The following is a 14,173-nucleotide window of genomic DNA, read 5'->3' on the forward strand; positions in this document are numbered from 1 at the left end:
TTCTCATCCTCAGTGCTGTGTCCACCCTGCATGCAACACTTTGCTGATCTGTTTGCTGCTCACTTTGAATACTCATGCTTGGTATACTTCTGTAAAGACAAGTTTTTACTGACCTAGGTAGCTGTACCCCATGTGAGTGCCCCTCAGTCCTCAGTGATTTCTGCTTTCTTTCTAGAGCCCGTGCCGGCGCACAGGGAGTGGCAGAATGACATGGAGAGCAGCCCACAGGAGCACCACTCGCTAGGGACCAGCCGACTGCTGTATCACATCACAGATGGAGACAATCCTCTCCTGTCACCACGCTGCTCTATCTTTAGCCAAAGCCAGAGATTTAACCTAGACACAGAGTCTGCCCCTTCTCCACCAAGTGCTCAACCTTTCATGATGTAAGAAAATCTGTTTTAATTCTTATGCATTTTTAAGACTTTTTCTGCAATTCGCAACCTTTGACTCTTCATGGGGTTTTTTTCGGTTGTTGCTATGTAATAAAAAGCAAATGTTTTTATTGTGGTATATTTTGAAGTGGATGATTTGCAACACCAGAAATAGGAACTAGTGTTTCCTCAGTCATAACACTGTACAATATTTTTTTTGAAGTCTTTGTTAATTACAGTTAGCAAGGACAGTTTTAAATGTTAGTAATTAGAATGATGAGTGAGCACAAGATAGAGAGGGCTCTCTAGGTATAATACTAAAAAATTCAGCTGTAATTGAGCTGCAGCTCGAGTCACTGATGAGGGGTGACAGTGACATAAAGCATATGAACAATCCAGGTATGTGATTTCCAGAAATCAAACTGTGAGTCTCAGAGAGAAATCAAACTTTCTTAAAAGCTGATATACAGAGCTTTAGCTTCAGCTGCATATGGATAATAATCAACTCTATTGACTTGTAACTGTAAATAATCAGAAACTAAACTGTCTTCCAAATGATAATGTTCATTTCCAGTAATGAAGAACTCCCTGAGTTTACTTTTATAAATCATGTCACTACAGTCTCCTGTTATACTTGAAAGATTTGTGAATAAAGGTGTGGGTGTTAAATGTAAATACTGGATCAGGCTTTTGCCTAGTAGATTATTTTTTTGAAATATATTCAGAAATCCCATGATTAATTAAAAAAAAGAGAGAATGAAAGACAGATGGTGAACCCATTAGAATACTCTAGGGGTACCTTCAAGCAAAAGCAATTATTTTATGCTTACTTTATAAAACTAAGTTGTCTCTGTTCAGTGAAAGAGTAGAATAGCCATGAATTCTGAAATGCTAAGTGTGAAGTGTGCCTGAAAACAAGGCAGGGTCTGTTATAGCTCTTAGATCCCATAACTCTGCTTTTGGCTTTTGCAGGCCAAGAAGTTCTGCCAGGTGTAGCTGTGAAGACTGCAAAGAACCACAGACAGTAACACAGCTTACCAAGCATCTTCAGAGCCTCAAGAGAAAAATTAGGAAGTATGAAGAAAAGTTTGAGCAAGAAAAAAAATACCTGGTAAGACAATATTTGAAAAGGTAAATACTCCAAGAGGGAGGCAAGAATCCCAGTATATTTAAACTTATTCAAACAATGTGAGATATGGTATTTCTGGTAAAATGAAATAGGAAAAACTTCAATGAATAGCTTTTCAGCATCTTTCAGTGCATGCAGTAGTTCTGAGACTTTTAATTTTCTTTGAATTACCTTTGTTGCAAAATTTCCATCTTTGAGAAGTGTGAATCAGTGAAACACGGCTGACAGGCTTGTGAAACAAAATTGTGCAAAAGGTGAAAAGCCACTTATTTGCTTTGTAGGAGTCATTTGCCTGGAAACTTGTTCTGCTGTGCAGATCCCTTCATTCAGGCAGGCTCCTATGAACATCCAAAGCCTGGGGCTCTGTACAAGCTGATGGTAAAATCAGAGAAATAAAACTTGTGGGGGTTGTTTGAGGTCAGTGGTGAGTGCTGTGCTGGGAATTGTACAGTATAAGAATATTAAAACATACCTGATGCTAAGGAGGTGCACAACACAAATCAGGGAAGTTTGTGACATTTTCTGACTGTATTAAAATTAAGCAAATGATATATTACCTTTTAATCCTGTTAATGGCCAAAACCTTGTGCACTGTGGGCATCATATGCTCCTAGGAGGACAATTTCATACCTAAACAACCCTCACAATATGGTCAGAAAAGAAATTATTTCAGAAGCTTGATTTTGCGAAATTATTTTGCAATTTTATATATCTGAGTTTTGTGTAAATTCACTTTAATTTGCAGACAATTTCTAAATGCAAAATAACCCCTGATCTACAAAGCCTTTGTTGTTTATTTCTTTTGAAATCACTCTTGCACAGTATTTTTCATTTGATTAATTAAGCAGATCAGTTGAAATTCTGAAAATGCTGTATCCCAAGAGAATCCCAGTCTTATGGTAAGAGCTTATTCCTGCAAAGGACAGAGAGCTTCAGTTAGCATCCTGGAAATCACGTAGGAACTTGACTAAAATTAGGTATTTGATCAATCCTTTTGAAGTCACCGAAGTTATTTATTCAATTAGTCAGAGATTGAAACGTTCATTGCTGTCCTTTTTGGGATCAGAGACATAACACTCAGATCCTTGTGGCACTGTGTCACAATGGGGAGAGATAAGCCATGGCAAATTAATGCCATGCTCAAGCCAGATGCTCTGCATGGCTCTGACAGAGTGCAGTCAGAACTACGGACATTTTGTAGCACGCTGGGGGTGGGGAGGGTTTTATCTGTTTGATCCTTTAACTGTCAGTTCCTTCTCTTTCTTTACATTCTTCACATTTTCCTTTGCATTCAGCCTTCTCATGGTGACAAGACTTCCAATCCTGAGGTTCTGAAGTGGATGAATGCTCTGGCCAAAGGTCGGAAGCAGCTCAAAGGTACATAATAGAGTGTTGTGTCCCTTTGCTGCTGAGCCTTTTGCAAGTGGGAGTGTACCTGGAACCCTTTCAAGTCAGTTTTCTAACCTCACTGCTCTGCTTATTTTTCGCAGTGTGTGGCAATAAGTCTCCCAATGGCAAGAAAGATATTATGTGATATGGCTTGCCTTGATTCCTGAAAGCAGGGATTAAAATGAGCCAGTTCAGCCTCCACACCAAGGCTGGAAAGGGGAAGGGGGAAACACCATCATCTCTCCCTCATCACTATAAACATTCATGAAAAAGGCAGTGCTGTTCTGAGCACTTTCATGAGGGTCTAAAACACAGAAGTTAAAAGTTTCCTTGCAATAGCACAAATGTAGGTGTAACTGTTTCTTTAGGACTGAGGATACATATCTCTAAGGATTTAATTTATTTTGATCATAAAAACATATTTTTACTTGATAATAAATTTGGCCTTGAGGGTCAGGTTTTGCCCTTGACCGTCAGCATACCACTCCATTACGTCTGTGGGTGTATCAGATGCTTTCCCTTGGGGAGTCTGTAGCCAAGACTGATTGATTTTTTTTTTTTGAAGGCTATTTATAATTCACTAAATCTTTTTTTTTTTTTTTTTTGCTCTGTTATAAATGGATTCTCACTACTAAATAAATTGTAGTATTATCTTTCATCTCTGTTCTGGATGTAGTTAATAATGTAGATATAGAGGATGTGATTGTGGTAAATAAAGAAGTAGAAACTTATCTTTCAGTAAATTTCTTCTGGAAATTCTCCCTTGAGTACTATCCTATATGTCTATGAGATGATGATGCTAATTACTATTATTATTTCCCCTTGAACTCTGTTGCAAATACAGGAAGGGCAAATGCAAAGAAATGGCCAATCTGCATGGTTATTTTCTGAAGATTGTATCTCTGATTCATCCACTGAATCTCCTGTCCAGAGGGTCTAGGCTTCATAGATCAGCCTCACCTTCACACCCCAAATGCCTCAATCCTGTGACAACCCTTGATTTTTATTATCTTGGATAATGGCACTGCTTTTAAATGAAGCCAGATTCGTGAGGATCACATGCCAAGTACAATTGAAATGGAAAACACTCAAATGTTTGTAGATCCTTCTTCAAATTTGCAAGGCTTGTCTATCCTTTCTAGCTCTTATGGGTTTACTAAAAATTACTGGTTTTCCCCTCAAAGCTGGCCTATATCCTCAGACTGTCACAAATAAAAAATTATGTTACTGTTTCTGCATGGATTTCAACAAATTTAGCACAGTTGGAGACATCAATCTCCTGCCTTGCCCAAGGTCCTTCACCAGACAGGCGTGTGCTCAGAACAAAATCTGGTTTTATGGGGGCTAATTCAGATTTTAATTCAATTTCCTTGTTGCTCTGTGCAGGTCCCTGGAGCTCCAGGGGCTTTGGCTTGGTGTCAAGTTAATAGAGTCACACATGCTTTATCACATCCAGGCAGGCTGCTGACTGGGAAGCTTCTGTCTTCTGCTGGGGTGCTCAGGTGCTCTTCTGCCAAGGGTAGTCATTTAAGAAAGGGGTGGCTTCTCCTTGTGAGGACCACTTGAGCAGCATGGCAGGGTGACCTCTGGAAGGGAGAGGGACAGTTTAAATTGCTCTAGGAAGCAAAAGATGTTACGCATTAAAGTGAAGCAGAATTACTTTCCTACATGCCTGTGGTATGATAATAATTGTTAGCAAGGAATAGGAAAGTTTCAGGTTTTTTTTCCTAGTAGTGTCACAGAAAACTACTTTGCAAATTCTTCTAATCTATTTATTTGCCATGCATTTTGCCTTTCAGAGCTTAAACTCAGAATGTCAGAAGAGCAAAACTGTACCTCCACAGTGCCCCAAAGAAATGAGCAGTGTGAAGGCAGTGGCACCTCTAAAGAGGCTGGCACACAGGAGGCCACCAGCATGGAACCAGCTCCCTCAGTGGAAGAAACCATGGACAGTGTGTTGAGACGACTAAAGGAGAAAAGACAACACTTCAACCTCCCTGAGACTATTAAGGTATTTAAGAAGCATGGCTGTTTCCCCAGAACTCTCACCTGAGGCAGATACTGGTGTGTGGCTGGCTCAGGGTGTGCCAGGGAGTGCACATCCTCTATCTGCTGGCATTGCAGTGCATTTTCTCTCTAATGAGGTGGGAGCTCTAGTGCTGTTCCCAGAAGTGACACTTCTGAGAAGAATTGCTGAGGTGCAGAAGGCTTTTCAAGCAGTGCTAAGCATTTTCTGCTCAGAGAAACTGAGCATGTTTCTGCTCATGTGAAACTGTTTGCCAGGCACTGCTGGAACCTGCTGACTTGAGGCTCTGTGCCCAGAACTGCATACCTGGTGTTCTGAAAGTGGTGGCAGCACAAACACCTTGAGTCCACAGAAACTGTGTGACTAAAAACATTCCTGAAGGTATTTTGATGATAAAAATCCCCTCTCAGCTGAGAAATGCTGAAAGCCTCTGCAGTCAGTAGCATGCACTGAGGTGACAGGGACAGCACAACCATCCAGACTGCTTTGCTCTCCTGAGCTTGTACATTTGTGCTGATCCTGCCTCTGCTCCCCCATGTTCTCAATTACTCTTCTGAATGTAGGAGCAATATTCCATGGAACATGATTGCTTGGCTGAGAAATCAGTTTTTTTGTTTTAAAACCAGTACATACCTTAAATTTTTGCTATGCCTTCACATTGCTGGCACAATATGGGGTTCTCTAAAACAATAGGTGCCACCCAAACCCCCACTCTTCTGGGGGCTGTTTTTGCTGTCAGAGGATGCTGTCCTGATGCTATTATAGCCAAGCAGAACAATAAATTCTGCCCTCAAAGGTACCTAAAATCAAAGTGTTGACAGTAACATTTAGACTTTGGCTGGTGAATTAGAAAGGTGAAGGGGTGAGAGGGTGAAGAACTAAATGTTGAACTATGTGAGAACTAAGAAATTATTCTGGGTGGATGTCAGTACCAGAGAGTATCCAGCAGAGATAATTTTTAATTTTTGTTTTGTTTCTATTCTTGGTTCTCAAACAACTAGTTGCTATATAAAAACCAGGACTGTGCATAACAATGCCACGCTTCTCACATTTTGGGTGCTGCATACATGACTGATTTTTTAATTGTTTCTTTTTCTGTGCTACTTTTTTAGAAAGAGAAATGAAATGGAAAATGTGTTTCATAACCAGAAAACAAAAAAAAAGCAACAAAACCATGCTATTCTGTGTATAGCTCTAACATCCTAACAGTGCAGACTGTAGGATAATATTTTCAGTCATTAATTTTTTTATTAATGGGGTGAGATCAGATGACACCAAAACAAATCTCTCTGATGAAATCCAGTTCAAAAATCTTTCTTATAAAAATAAGTGGGTATCTGTCCCACTCATTTTTCAAGTTTTCTGAACTCCCCCTAATTTTCCAAGAGAACCTTCTAAATTTAAGAAATGGCAATGCAGGCTTGGAATATTTTCGCAAACAAGGAAGTAATGTAAATTAAATGTTTGCACATGACAATATTTTCAATTTTTTTAAAGATCCTATTAATTTTCTTTTTGTTTTACTGTGGAGAGAACTTGTGTTTTAAAAACTGTTAGCAAAGGTTCTTGGTAATACTTATCAAAACTGCTGGGGAACAGAGACTTGAGCAGGAATAGCATGAAATCAAATTGATCTATTCCAAAATGATATATTTTAGTAGCTCCCTAAGCATAATATCAAAAAAGATTGGATTTTGATTATGAGTCATCCTGGACTTTTGGGGGAGAATGAGGTTTGTGGCACCGATGATGTGAAATGAATCAAGGATGTCTGTGGTAACAGCAAAGATCAAAGGCTTCATTTCAGCTACAAACAACTTTGGTTTTACTGTAGATATATTTTATGTGCAACATTTTGTTTTCCATATAACATTTAGATCCTGCACTGGAATCTGAGCTAGATTAATAGTAAACTAGGCAGCAGCTAAATTTTTTTTTTTTGATATTTAGTTATATTGGCCAAAGATAGGATTTCCACAAAAGCCTGCCAGGTTCTCCCCTGAAGTTCCCTGTGGAAAACCTCTAAAACCCAGCTGAAATACATGTGGGAGCATGTGTGTCCTAAGAAAGGTGCAGAGTAAAATCCCAGTATATCTAAAGAGTACAGAGCACAAGACCTGAATAGGAAACACAGAATATGGTTTCCAGAACCAAACACCCCTCCTGCAAAAAGCCTGTGAGTAAAGTCATTGAATGAGAAAGCAAAGAGAAAATTGGGGTTGGCCTGTGCATGGCTCAGTACCCCACAAAGGGGTGGCCACCTCTTATTGTTTGTATTACATAAATTACACCTCCCAGTATATTATTGGGAGATGGTAATTTATGTAATAGCTCATCTTGGGTTTAGCTACAAGGCTTTAGGGGAAAAAAATAAGGTTAAGAGTATAAATGTAGGAGTTCAAGAGATAAAAGGCAAATAAACACAACTTTAATAATACTACTGAAAAAGCTGCACCAAATCCCCCCAAAAACAAATCCAAGACCCAGCTCCCAGCTTGGCATCCAATGTTGGGTGACTGTGCCTCAGTGCCCTGGGGGAGCAGCAGCTCTGTGCTGCTCAGCTCTGGCTCACAGCCGTTCCCAGAGGGGGAGGGCTGGAGCTGCCCTGATGGGAGCTGGCACTGCTCTATGGAGGTGTCATGTCACTCGTTGCCTTTCTTTATACTTTTTGTTTCTAAGTTTGTGTTAAATGCTGCTTTGTAATGAGCCACCACACATCCCCAAGTGGCAGACCAAGGCCCTGGGAACCTGACTCTGTGCCTGCATGGAAACAAAGCACTGCCTTTGACAGGCTCTGGGCAGGCCCAGCCCTCACTGGACTGTCTGTCCTTCTGTCCCCAGTTTGTATTTTCTGTCTGGAAAAACAACAGCAAGCTTTAAGGCATAAGCATGCAGGGAACAGAGCAGACTAGTAAGGAGATGACTGTACACAACATTTTGTGTGCCTCTGTTCCAAGTTATGAAAACCAAACTACTACCTTATCTTTAGGTGAAGTCCTCCTTTTCTTTCTTTATAGATCACAAATAACTTTTGCCTTCTGTATGAATGTTTGCAGCCTGTCCCCCAAGGCTTTTCTCAGACTGGCTCCCTTTATGTATCTGTCTTCTCATCATTGACCCACTTCAGTTCATATTCTCCTTGGCTATGAAGCAGTGTTTCTATTTAATTAGCATTGAATCTCCTGCTGCTGTATGTAGCCTACAGCCCTAAGATGTCTCAGACAATTCTGTAGTTTGTGACTCCAGCTGCCTTCTCTCATTTTGAAATTATCAGCTATTTCAAACTTAGCTGAATACCAACCTGTCTTGAGATTGCTAATAAAATGAGCTAATGAAATAGGCTCAAATGCTAAGCCCTCTTGAGATAGTTTCTCTTGTGTAAAATCAATATTAATGATCACCCCATTTCTTCCCAACCACTCAGCTGCTCCAGGCTTAATAGGTTTTGAAAAAATTAACCTTGTATTAATTGCAGAACTAGCTATAAATAAACAAATTAGCTGATTTGTAATATTCCTGCATTCTGGTTAGCAGCTCATCTCTTAACATGAATGACAGATGATTTTAGAGTGATTAACTCATGCAGACCTTTTAGGAAAATGTGATTAGCAGTTCTGATTAATGGCTCTGTGAGGTTTTTGCATTTGAGCATCAAAGAAAAAAGATTTTTCTCCTGTTGAAGTTAATAGCAAGGTGCTCTGATATAAGAAGAGGTTGATTTATTTTTAAAGATAGGGTCTAATTAGTAAAAGTTGTCACTACAAGCCCCCTTGTCATCAGCTCTCTGCAGAAAGGCCCCTGTGTGTGTGTGTGCCCCAAGTCCATGCATCTTCACAAGACTTCATCTCTCCCACACCTCAGTGCACCTGGCCCTAACCCAGGTGGCTCTGTTGTGACCTGGCAGAGACATTCACTTCATGTGTGCCTTGGTGTTGTGGCCCAGGTGAAAATCAGCAACTGTCAGGAGCAGGTCTGGCTGGGGAGAGGGAGGAGACAAATACCTGTTACACTGTGTGCTCCCCACAGCACACACCTGGGCAAGTACTGGTATTCACCAACACTGAAAAATCAGCGTTCTTTTGGTACCAGTGATTCATACTGCAATCTTTGAACAGAAATAAACTGTTTGCCCTTGCAGGTTGGGTTTGCATTGCTAGATCTTCATGTTCTACATCCTGACCAGCCAAGGCAAATCTATTTCTCTTTCTTGAATAATTAAAAAGTTGAGGAATGCTCTCTATGAATTTTTTCAGCTTTCTGAGTATTTTGCTGGAATGTTGGTTGTTCTCATTTTTTACAACAAAACATACTTAATATATATGTCATGTAATTCTGGACTCTGTTCTTGCTAAGTTAATGCCAAGTCCCCATTGACCTCAGTGCAGACAGAAATAGAATTCATAATTGATGTTTATCTGGGAAGAAGAGATTATTACACAGATATGTACCTGTACCCTTGTCATGAAATCCTGACTCACAATCTTATAAATAACTTTTTTAAATAGGATATGACAAAAAAGCAAATGGCTTTGGAAAAAATCAATCTTCAGAAATGTCTACTATATTTTGAGAGTATTCATGGACAACCTGTAAGTATGCCATGGAAAGATAGGTAAATTAAAAATTGTCTAACTTCTCTCACCAATATCTTTGGTATATTAAATATATTTAGATGAATTTTACACAATTAACATAATTTTAGTTATTTGAAACTAATTTTCAGGTAGAAATGTTGTTTTCTGATACTGATGAATTTGGTTTATATGTTAGAAATTAAAGTAAAATAAAAAGTGGCTCTGTATCTCTCCATGATTGGAAAATGCAAGGTTTGAGGATTTAATTGGAAGATTATATATTCACAGGAGATTTGACTCTGCTATCATGTATGATTAGAATGTTTTTCAGCTGAGGAAGGTTTTATATAGGGCACCAGCTGAGATATGAACTACAAAATTACATGACCTGTTGTATATGTTTGCCTTTACTACACAGCAGGACTTAAACTATTTCTTAAAATGTCTTCAGGGGACTTCATTGCTGAATGTAGGTGCAAGTAAAAAAATGCCAAAATTGGTGAGGTGATGATTTGAAAATTTGTCTACACAGCTGAGGAATTTCTTTTTTGATATCAATGTCTGTATTCTTGTGAATGTCTGTTTGTGGCTAGTAGTTGTTGTGGTAAAGGGAACTTGCAACACTGTTTGTCTAAAAAAATGCCAGCTGTTAAAATTGTGATCTGACTCTGACCTCCTTTTTGTTCATCTTCTTTGGGCTTGAAATGAGAGCTGAGGGATGGAGTGAGTATGCAAGAAGGGTATGAAGAAATTATATTTCCTAAGAAGGAAAACAAAAAAATAAATTATTAGTGCCACGTAGAGGTGAAAGAGACTTGATTCAGAGATAGGAAAGAGAATAACAGGGTGCCTTTGCAGCACAGAGTTCAGAGAGGGTGTTCTGAGGGCTGGAGCAGCTCTGTAACAGCAGCCTTGAAACACAGTGCAATGTGCTGGGGCTGACGTTTGCCCTGTGATGTCTGGTATGGCTCAGCACCATCTTTATCCACAATTACCTGACGAGGTCTGACAGAGAGACCACTGAGCAGGTTTAAAGCAAAACAAATTACCTCTTCTGGCTTGTTTGGCATTCCCTGGAGCTCTTATGTGTTGTTGTTAAATGGAACATGATGCCTGGGGAAGAGAAGTGGGATAGGCAAGCCCTGACATTGCACAGTGAAGGGTGGCTCTGGAAGTGGTCCCCAAGCACTCCATCAGCCAGATGTGTGCAGAGTCACCAGCCTGAGATTGTCTACTGTCCCCCTTGCTCCTGCTGACCAGGCATTTGTCTGTCTGAGCAGCTCTGGAGTATTGTCTGTGCCATCAGCCACTCTGTGTCTCTTCAGATCCACCATGTGTTCCCTCATCAGAGTGGGTGCACCTGGGCCTCTCTGCAGTGCCAAAAATCAGTGAAACTGCACCTGGGGAGTGCTCATAGGTGTGGGAGCTGATGGGCAGAGGCTGATGGTGGACTAGGGAGCAAATGACTCTGTTTGGACATTTCACCACTGAGAAAAATGCTATTTTGGGGATCTGGTGTCATGGCATGGTGTGGTTGGTTGGCTGGGGTGGGGGGTGGGGGGGAGGTGGTTTGTCTTGGTTTTGGGGTGGTTTTTTTTCCTTGTGGAATTAGATTTTTCCTTTTTCTTTTCCCCTTAATGCAGTGAGTCAATCAAGTGCACAGCTAGTTTCCTTAAGGTGTATTTTTGTATTTGTGAACATTTGTGGCTGGATCAAGTGCTTAGCACCTGATTTAAAATCATATTCCCTTCTAAATCAATGCTGCAAGTGCTCATGAAAGGTCAAGAACAAGGTAAAAGAACAGATGGTGAATGCCCATTGTGGAAGGCAGCTCAGGTGGGGAATGCAGGCAGCAGTCCTGCACAGAGGCAGCTCCATGTGCAGCCTGCAGAGCCTTGTCCCAGGCAGGCTGTGCCATTGCTGCTGCAGTCACCACAGCTCAGGAGGTGAGCTGGCAATGCAGGGCACAGCAGCAGCACACCTGAACTCCTCCTGCTCTAGCAGCAGCCTCAGAGAGAGAATAATTTTCCTCTGTCTGGGCAGTGTGGCTCAAGAAAAGTGAGAAACCATACTGGGTATTCTCCGTTAGAAAATAGATTGTCATTTTCCTTTTCAGAAATTGCACTGATTAAATTACAGTTCCTATGGAATATCTATTGAGGCAAAATACACATCTGGTCATACTCTTCTAATACCTTTCTCAGCTTTACAGGAGAAAATGAGAATCTTTTAAATGTACTTTTTTTTAAAATTTTTGAGGGCTATGTTTTGTTATGATTTTTCTTTAGGTAACTAAGCAAGAAAAGAGTCTCATGAAACCTCTTTACGACAGATACAGAATTATCAAGAAACTTCTGGCTGCTCCATCTTTGATCACAACAATTGTAAGTTGGAAGGAATTCATCCAATGTCAAAAAAACATACTAAATGCTGGGTTTGATTTCTACCTGTATGTCCATTTAGCAACAATAGAACTACTGATACCAAAAATCCTGCTCATTGGTTAATACAGGGTGTTGATACTTCAAAATGCTCTGTAAAATTAAACTTCTGTACATGCTAGAGGTTCCAATGTACAGCAGCACTTTCTGAGGCAAGAACTTCAGTGTGCTGTGTAAGACATTGAAGGCTGGCATTAGTTTTCCATTGTGGAAAACATCTGCAACACAGAAGGAAACCTCTCTCTTTCCATGAGGGACCCTGCTGTCACTATATCTAACTTTTATATCTTATCAACAATGCTTTTATCAATCATGTAGCACATATATGCAATTTGTAGTACTTTAATAATATATTGATGCAATGGAACAGTACTGGTCTCATAGTGAGTGAAGACAATGGAAGTTAATTAGCATGTCTATAAAAAATACTAATCTAATACTAGTTGGGGCTAGTAGGTCAATTTTAAAAATTATTATTGTCTTGTTAGATGATAGCGTAATTTTACATTTCTTTGAAAAACCACAGTGCAAAGCTTGGCATGCTTGCACACAGGTATTTCATTGAGAAATTTCACTGAAATTCCCCCTAAGTGGTACTTGTTAGGAGCTTTGCCCTATGGAGTTTTTATGTTTAAGCCCTAGTTTTAATAGCTCAGCTTTTTTCCTGAGGATGGAGGAATGTGAGCAAGACACCAATATCAGTCTACTCCAGTAGTTAACACTAGTGGCTATAAAACTGTGGAATCTCTTCCTCTAACTCTTTCTACAGTCAAAACATCTGGATATAATATATACACAGGAGATGTATATATAAGAGGATAGAAGTTCCAGCCAGACTGCATTGTTGACATAAACACAGAATGTTAGTTAAGTCTTTGCTACATGTAAGGGCTTTTGGGCACACAGAAATAAATTGCTGGCTGGAGATGCTAGGGAGCAGGGCCAGCTTCTGTCCTTTTCACTCCTGGTAGGCAATGCAACCCAGTGACCCCTAGGAGTGCTTTCATGAACAACCTCAGGCAGACCTGGTAAAACTTTCAATATGTGTGTTCTGTTTCAATGAATACACCCAGGAAGTCAGATCCGAATTCTTTATGTTGTCAGTCTGTTACTGGAAGCATTGTAATGTAAACAAGTAATTGGATAATGTTTTGCATTTCCCAAGCAGGAGGAAGAAGACTCAGATGAAGACCATTCTCAAAGCAGCCATGAGTTATCATCTGGCCCAATGTCTTGCTTCCCTGTTGAAGAGCACCTGTGTTACTCACAGGAGGAGAGTGAGCCTGCACATATTTCACCTCTGGATGAAAAGAAAGTTTACAGGCAAACAGCCTTGTCAATGTCCAATTTACATGAAGCAACAATGTAAGTTCTCTCTTTTCCCCCTGGAAATGTTTTACAACATTTCTTGTAGACTTTGTAAGTGAAATACAAGCCTTTAAGAGAAATATGAGCCATACTTGTTGTAAAGGTATATTCTATACAAAGGAGTGTTTTAGTGCTTTGTCATGGGAGAGAGGAGGCAGAGGAGATTCATTGTTTGGGCAGCACACTGGTGATTTGAGCTGTTTATTCAAACAACTTTTTGTCTCCAGGAAGTGAAAGGTAACTTGTGCCTTCCAGTATCTTTCTTTTGTGTTTTGATTGGAAGGTCGTAGATGAATAAATGAAGCTAACTAGACTCTAACACTCTAGAGATCAAATAAAAATTACTTAATTTCTATGTAACTCAACTATTTGCACACTAGTTTGCTCATAAATGCTGGGAGGATATTTCTGTGCATTTTGTCATTATGCAAAAAAAAAAAAAATATTGCCAGGAGCAAATGTCATAACAGAATTCTCTCTCTGCTTAAACCCTTATCCTTTGAACACTAGCTAAAACATGGCCTCCAAAAATTATGCTTCTGGGTACCACTAGCATTTCAAGTACATCCCAGTAATGATTGGGAACAGCTGCAAATAGGAGCAGGGCTTGCATGTTGACTGTAATTCAGTTACAGCATTTCCTCCTGTGAGATACTGAGCCCTGTCAACTCCATTAATTCCATGGGGAATTTAGGCCAGTAGCAAGGCTCAGTCCTGAATGCTTCCCCTCTTCCATGGACCAGAGTCTCTGCCTTCCCTTTATTAGCTGGAAGACCAGTAAAAGGGAAGGAGAACTGTGTATGGAGTGTGATGGAATGTCTTGGGGCTCTGCTCTGCCAAGGGCCCAGAGCAGAAGCTCAAATCCAGGGCTT

General features: G+C 40.1%; 1 protein-coding gene across 1 annotated transcript in view; it reads left to right on the plus strand.

Annotated features, from left to right (window-relative positions):
* The window catches only part of FAM13C (family with sequence similarity 13 member C), a 115,025-nt gene that overhangs the window by 98,342 nt on the left and 2,510 nt on the right, over nt 1-14,173 (plus strand). The window contains exons 14-20 of the mRNA XM_058029104.1: nt 176-386; nt 1,347-1,485; nt 2,799-2,880; nt 4,692-4,903; nt 9,424-9,507; nt 11,781-11,876; nt 13,099-13,298. Of these exons, the coding sequence (XP_057885087.1) occupies nt 176-386; nt 1,347-1,485; nt 2,799-2,880; nt 4,692-4,903; nt 9,424-9,507; nt 11,781-11,876; nt 13,099-13,298 (1,024 nt within the window). The remainder of the gene's footprint in view (nt 1-175; nt 387-1,346; nt 1,486-2,798; nt 2,881-4,691; nt 4,904-9,423; nt 9,508-11,780; nt 11,877-13,098; nt 13,299-14,173) is intronic.

This window comes from Melospiza georgiana, chromosome 8 (genome assembly GCF_028018845.1).
Source record: "Melospiza georgiana isolate bMelGeo1 chromosome 8, bMelGeo1.pri, whole genome shotgun sequence".
In the NCBI taxonomy this organism is placed as follows: Eukaryota; Metazoa; Chordata; class Aves; order Passeriformes; family Passerellidae; genus Melospiza; species Melospiza georgiana.